Source organism: Sinocyclocheilus grahami, unplaced genomic scaffold (assembly GCF_001515645.1).
Source record: "Sinocyclocheilus grahami isolate Dianchi unplaced genomic scaffold, SAMN03320097.WGS_v1.1 scaffold456.1, whole genome shotgun sequence".
In the NCBI taxonomy this organism is placed as follows: Eukaryota; Metazoa; Chordata; class Actinopteri; order Cypriniformes; family Cyprinidae; genus Sinocyclocheilus; species Sinocyclocheilus grahami.
Window position 1 is genome coordinate 758,536 of NW_015505635.1, and position 7,301 is coordinate 765,836.

The 7,301-nt window shown below is 33.6% G+C and overlaps 1 protein-coding gene across 2 annotated transcripts in view; it reads left to right on the plus strand.

Annotated features, from left to right (window-relative positions):
* LOC107552701 (protein strawberry notch homolog 2-like) overlaps positions 1-7,301 on the plus strand; it is a 48,539-nt gene that overhangs the window by 2,883 nt on the left and 38,355 nt on the right. For both annotated transcript variants that reach the window (XM_016234653.1, XM_016234654.1), the window contains exon 4: positions 780-867. In XM_016234653.1, coding sequence (XP_016090139.1) covers positions 780-867 — 88 coding nt within the window. The remainder of the gene's footprint in view (positions 1-779; positions 868-7,301) is intronic.

The following is a 7,301-nucleotide window of genomic DNA, read 5'->3' on the forward strand; positions in this document are numbered from 1 at the left end:
GGGGGAAAAAACTACACATTAAATTGCTTATTTTTTTCTTTTGTATTAAACAGTGGTTTACTGATCACATTTTGTCTCTGTCTTTAAATAAATTCAAGTATAATCATAAATTTCTTAAGAAAAAAAAAATCTCAGCTAATGCTGTAACTATATAGGAAGCCCTATTACTTGAACATTATTATAATATTACGTTCCAATTAACACAAACTATACAATTCAATTGCTATTTATTATTAGATATAATAATCAACACAAAACAGCATTTATTGTTTGAATTTCCTGATAAAATGGACAAAAGATGACAATTTGTCTCTTATCAAAAGTAACAGAAAAGTAACAAAACTTATTGCGATTATTGGACGGGAGGTTTGTTTGCTTTATTAGACAAGTTTTATACAATTGTACAAGAAAGCCCCATATACATAATCAAAACAACATTTCAAAAACTGCAGAGGATAACATACACAAAAAGCCATAGGCTTATTTCCATTTCCACAGTATTTTAATGTCTAGTGTAGTTTTATTCACTCATCAACTGAAACAGCATAGACTAAAAGATTGATATTGGTATTTAAGAATCATTATTGATCCATTAAAATTAAGATATATAAAACTTGGAGTTTTAAATGAAGTTACAGACCTATACAGCAAGTTTTCTGTATGAATGCTTGTATCTTTACACCCCTAAACTTAATCTGTATTCTAGTAGTATTTGAAGGCATTAGAGACATTCTGCTCTGTGTGTGATTGTTCCTGACCTCTCTCCTCTGATTTATCAGGCAGCTCCAGCCAAACCCGTCCTCCGTGACTCTTGACCTGCCTGACATGGACTTTCATGACCTTGTGCGGAACGGAGATTTCTCCCAGGTAAGAGCAGATCCCGTCTCTTTTGATTTTTGCTGTAGTGTTGGTCGAGGTTGAACTCACCAGAACCATTGATCCGTGCAGTGTAAAAGCGCAGGTTTGAATAGCTGAAAGCACAGCTTACAATTATGATGATGAAGCTGTGGCATTAATGCAAACACATTAATGAGACTTTCAGTTCAGCGCCGCCACAGAATGCTATTTGTGTGATGAATGAACTGAACTGAAAGTGAAATCAACCAAGGTCTCTTTCATGAATCATGATTTGATAAAAAAAAAATAATAATTAAAAACAATAAAATATATATATATTTTTTTGCAAACGGGTCATGTGACATAACAACAATGTTGTTTGACAGTGTTATTTTTCATTTTACTTTTGAAATGTTAGTAATTTTGTTGTTTTTTGTCGTTTTCATTCGTTTTTTTTATGTCTGTGTAGTTTTTTTATTGATTCTAATGTCCGTTTTAGTTTTTAGCACACTAAGTTAAACTAAACGAGAATCTTTGCAACTAGCTGAAATAAAATGTTTTTTTTTTTTAAAGCAAGTTAAAGTTTATTTTATTTCATGAAACAAACGTTTTTTTTTCAGTTTTTTTGTTTTAGTTAACTATAATAACCCTAGTTTGAAGTGGTTAGTGTTGCATGCTGTGCACAGTTTCACAATCTTATTAGAAATAGTAAGATTTATAGTATTCACTGCAGTGTATTCTCCATTCTCCTATCACTCTGTGACGCATGGAAAGGGATTTTATATGAAGGAAAGCGTTTATGCTCCCTGTGCATGAGAACATGGAAACTATTTAGGTTTGCCAGCTAAAAGTTTCCAGCTTTATCTTTGATTGTTCAGTCATCTTTGTACAGATCGTATCCACATAACTAACGCTGAACTGAAATGTTTGCAAATGGAAATATCAGTTATATGCTGCTTATATTTTGCTGTTCAGGCACATACTCACTATTTGAATACTGTCAGAAGCCACATACAGCTGTAAACACTTCTTAAAGCACATGCGGTAAAATTAGGCTCGGCTGCCTGTAAATATGAACACCAAAGCATAATTTCCTGACCGAAGACCACCACACCCCAGAGCAAACACACGCTGGATTCAGTGTTACCTGTTGGAAGGGTATTTTAGTGTATCTTTCACCACGTGCAGGTCAGACCCTCATGGGTAGGTGCAGCGTTGAAGTGAATTTGTGCGTGCATCAGTTAAGCTAATGCTTTTCTCAAATGAAAATCTTTCTTGCACTCAGTTGGATGCCAACGCTGTAGTTTCATACTCTGAGATAGGACGGCCCTTGCTAAAGGTACAGTTTTGGTTATTCATCTGCATCTGTGTACAGAGATCTTTTTATTGTAGGCTGCTCGATGCATTCAGGTGTTCTTGTTTGCTTTGGTTGTAACATGGAAAACCATGATGTTACCTGAAATCTTTCTTTCTTTCTCTCTTTCTTTTTTTTCTTTCTATTGTGCTATTGTTAATTGGTTACCTGAAATCTTTTAATTATTTTTATATATTTGTTTCTTTGTTTGGTTATTTATTTAATTTAATTTGTGCTGATACTCTTGATTGGTTACCTGAAATATTCTTTCTTTCTTTCTTTCTTTCTTAATTTGTGATGCTACTTCAGCAGCATTATTTTCTCTGTCTGATATTTTATTTATAATTGAACATAGAAAAATATTTATAAATATTCTAAATTTGTTATGAATTTTATTTACGTTGTAACATGGAAAACCATGATGTTACCTGAAATCTTTCTTTCTTTCTCTCTTTCTTTTTTTTCTTTCTATTGTGCTATTGTTAATTGGTTACCTGAAATCTTTTAATTATTTTTATATATTTGTTTCTTTGTTTGGTTATTTATTTAATTTCATTTGTGCTGATACTCTTGATTGGTTACCTGAATATTCTTTCTTTCTTTCTTTCTTAATTTGTGATGCTACTTCAGCAGCATTATTTTCTCTGTCTGATATTTTATTTATAATTGAACATAGAAAAATATTTATAAATATTCTAAATTTGTTATGAATTTTATTTATTTAAATAGCTTCTGATCGTTATATCAATGTCAGATTTTAAAAATTGTAAGGCTGTGTAAAATGTAAATAAAAACAGAATGCAATCATTTGCAAATCTCATAAACTGGTATTTTATTCACAGTAGAACATAGTTATAAAATATATTTACAAATAACATACATTTGTTATAAATTTTTTATTTAAATAACTTCTGATCATTGTCAAAGTCAGATTGTGGTGTTTTGTATAATCATATGCTTTCTGAAAAAGCCCATGCAAAGGGAGTTTTTATACAAATGTGTTTGCATTAAAAATACTGCAAATCCTTGAGTTCACAGCCGATTGGTACCTTACTAGTAAACATTATGAGGTGATTTGCAACTTCCCTTCCAGTGCAGAAAGTCTTGAGCCGTTGTGACGTGATTTAGGATGATAGATCACAGTATAAAAAAAACAGTGTGTGATCCAGCTACTGCTGTGAGTTTACTTCTTTTATTTCAGCATCTTGTTCTGCAAATATGAATTCTTGATGTGTTTGGACATTTCTGACCTCTCTCCTCATTCCTTCCTGTCCAAAAAATGTACTGTTATTGTCCCATCATTCAGTCTTGACCCTGCTTTATCTCCGCCTGAATTACCCGTTTCACTCTCGCAAATGGAAACATTACACAACTGGGGTGTCTTGATTTAGATGTTTCCAGAATAATGCAAGCAATTTAATCATCTATTGAGAGCCTCAGATCAGTTTTATAGCTCGAAATTGAGAGATCCATCCAGTAGAGCACTTTTAAGAGGCTGTAACATCTGCGAATAGGAGATTACAGTATCTGGAATGGGCTTTCATTGGATTGTTGAAGGATTCTGGGTTTGTGAAAGACTCCAGCTGTTCTGTAGCTTAAGCCTGAAGTTTACTGTATAATTGAGGTTTGCACTGTCAGAATCATCATCATCAGGATTTTTTATTTCAGTCCTTATGCATAATTCCATAATAAGTATGCATAATTTTACATATTAACCAAAAAAGGTGTAGACTGAAGCCTTTGCATATTTTACCTAACCTTTTTTCATAATAAGTGGAACTTCCACTACTAAATTTAATCTGTACAATACATACAAAAACAAAACAAAAATTTCACCTTAAATTAACTTAAAATAAATTAGTACAATTTATTAACATGATTAATTTTGAGTTATATATTTAAAAAAAAAATTTGAATTTGCAAAGTGAACTACATATTTTTAATTCGTTGTTACAGTTATTTCACCCCATTGACAGATATACATTTAAAAAATATTTATGTATTTAAATAAGTTTATACAGACTCTCATTTCAAACAGCCTCTGAATACATTTGGCAAGTAAATTATTATGTGCTTCATACATATATGTGCAAGTTTGAAATCAACCAGATCATGACATTTTAAAGAATATAATGTAATGATTAATAAATTGGTTGATTCATAATAGTTGGGTTGATGTACAATCCTTATAGTTTTCTACTGTAGCTGAAAGATTATTATTTATTGATTATTTATTGATTATTATTATTGGTAAAAAACTTTATTTCTTTACCATCAGGTATGTTTGCTATAGTAAGGTTTTTTTTTCTGTGCAAGCTACTTTAAAGGTGCATTAAGCATTTGCATTTAACCCCTAGTTGTGTGGCTTTGCTTTAATGGTGTCTAGATTTCAATATTTAATCTCTCGTAGGGATAACAGGAGGTAGGGGTGCTCCGATCAGGATTTTTGAGGCTGATCACTGATCACAAAAAGCAGTATCTGCCGGTACGATCACCGATACCGATCTTTTTAAAGCCGCCTTTTTATCATGTAGAATTATTCTCCAATCAGGAATTTTAGACATTTATTCAGGGCCTGAATTTCACTTTTTAAAATGAATTCACCTCTTAGGTGACTCTTGTGAGAGGGGATTTTTAATTTGAGGGGTGGAGGGGAGCATTTTTTTTTAGACATTTTTCAAATATATATGTATTTATCTCACCTAAATGTTTGATCATGCACTGCATTTTTGTTTTTACAATCGTGCAATTGTTGCACAAAAGCTTACACACAGGTCAAGCCTGATTTTGTGAGCTGTAAGTGAGGCAGCCTTTTACACCAGGTTCACACATACTCCGTTTGCAGTGCATATGCAGTCCATGTGTGGTACATAAGCAGTGCAGAAGCAGCACGGACTGTGCTTTCACACAGGAGTCTGCAACTGATCTGTGGCTGTTTACTACAAACACAACATTTATCCATTATTTTGATTTCCGATCCAAACATTGTCACTGAAAATGCTTTTTCAGCATTGTGATTCTTTGTTTACATAGTCCAGTGATACAATCTTTCACAGACATGTTTAAACACAATAAATATACGCAACACATTATTCAATGCTTTTTACTTTTGCATTTACTTCTAGATTGATATATTAAGTTCCGCAAGTGTCAAGCAAGTGTCAAAACATTTAAAATACTTTTCTTACATTATCACAAACATTCTAAATTAAAACTTACCATTAACAGAAACAGTCAGCTCTACTGCCTTACTACATTTTTGTGCCAATCCATGTTCATATTTACCGCAAACAATGCACTGTTACTTTAATTCGTCGCTTGCAGCGCAGCAAACATAGACACTGCTGCAGACGCACCACTCCTGAACGCACTGCCAGACTGCAATCGTGTGCAGTGTGCACGCTTTAAACCGCTAACATGTATACGCAACACATACGCACTGCAAACAGAGTAATGTAATACCTGGTGTTATGTGTGTGCGCTGCGAGTGTGCACGAGCGCTGAATGGTTTGAACACTGGCAAGAATAAAAAATAAAAAAATGCAATTTATAAACTTTAGTGACGATGTGACACTGCCTCGATTGTGCAAGTGACAATTCCTGTGTTAACTTATAGTGCAGACGCATTAACAGAAACAGTCAGCTCTACTGCCTTACTACATTTTTGTGCCAATCCATGTTCATATTTACCGCAAACAATGCACTGTTACTTTAATTCGTCGCTTGCAGCGCAGCAAACATAGACACTGCTGCAGACGCACCACTCCTGAACGCACTGCCAGACTGCAATCGTGTGCAGTGTGCACGCTTTAAACCGCTAACATGTATACGCAACACATACGCACTGCAAACAGAGTAATGTAATACCTGGTGTTATGTGTGTGCGCTGCGAGTGTGCATGAGCGCACGGTCTCCAGGAGAGCGCGCGATCGCTGAATGGTTAAACACATAAAAAATAAAAAAAATGCAATTTATAAACTTTAGTGACGATGTGACACTGCCTCGATTGTGCAAGTGACAATTCCTGTGTTAACTGTTAACTTATAGTGCAGACAAGATTTAATTTGAAGCCATTTGTGCATTTTGAGAGAAAGAGAGAGCGTGCTCGGTGATTCACTCACGCTGTTTGTGAAATTTTGTCTCACAGAAAGTTTTCAAATTAGCTACTTTATAAGTTATTTAATGAAGAAATATGAAGTGTACCTCACCTTCAGCATTATAATTATTTAATCTGTGCTGGACAGAGACTGAGACGGTGCCGCTGCATGTCGTGCCAAACTTCTCACGGCAGCGTCATCAGCTTGAGATCGGCTTTATAGAGACCACCGATCAATCATCCCAAAGCGATTATCGGCCGATAGTGATCGGTAGCCGATCAATCGGAGCACCCCTACCAGGAGGTTATCGCCTCAAGTGTGATCAGGAGTACTGTTTGAAGCTTCCAGGAATTAAAACTATCTTTTGACAGATTTACAGTGAATGTTTTTGGACATTGACCATGTCTGAAGTAATGTGTCGAGGCCACAGCTGATGTGAAAAACTAACCGCAGTTTGTGCATCATACAGCAGATGATTTTATGAGCTCCGGTCCTGAGTATCACAGCTTTTAACGGAATTGTCATTTACTCACCCTCATGTCAAACCCATATTACTTTTTTTTTAAAGAATCGTAGCCCCATTTATTGTAATTGCATAGGAAAGAGAGTTCTTTTTATATTTTTTGTAATATTTTAAATTATTTAAATGTTCAGTTTTCTTTTTTATTTTAGTTAAAGTTTTAGTAATTTTGTTGTGTTTTTGTCATCTTTATTAGTTTTTTAAATGTTTCTATATAGTCTTTATTAATTTATTTCAGTTTTAGTTATTTTAGGACTTCAAGTTAAATTAAATGAAGATGATAAATATTGCCTTTGCAACTAGCGAAAATAAAATAAGTTTAAGTTTAAAAAAATATATATATATTTGATTTCATTTCAGTTAATTTTTATTTTATTTCAAGGAACAACAATGTTTGTGGTTTTAGTTAACTAAAATAACCCTGGTGAACAGTACATTATTAAAATGTTTTCTTTTGTTTTCCTCTATAGAATATATAAATAAATACACATTT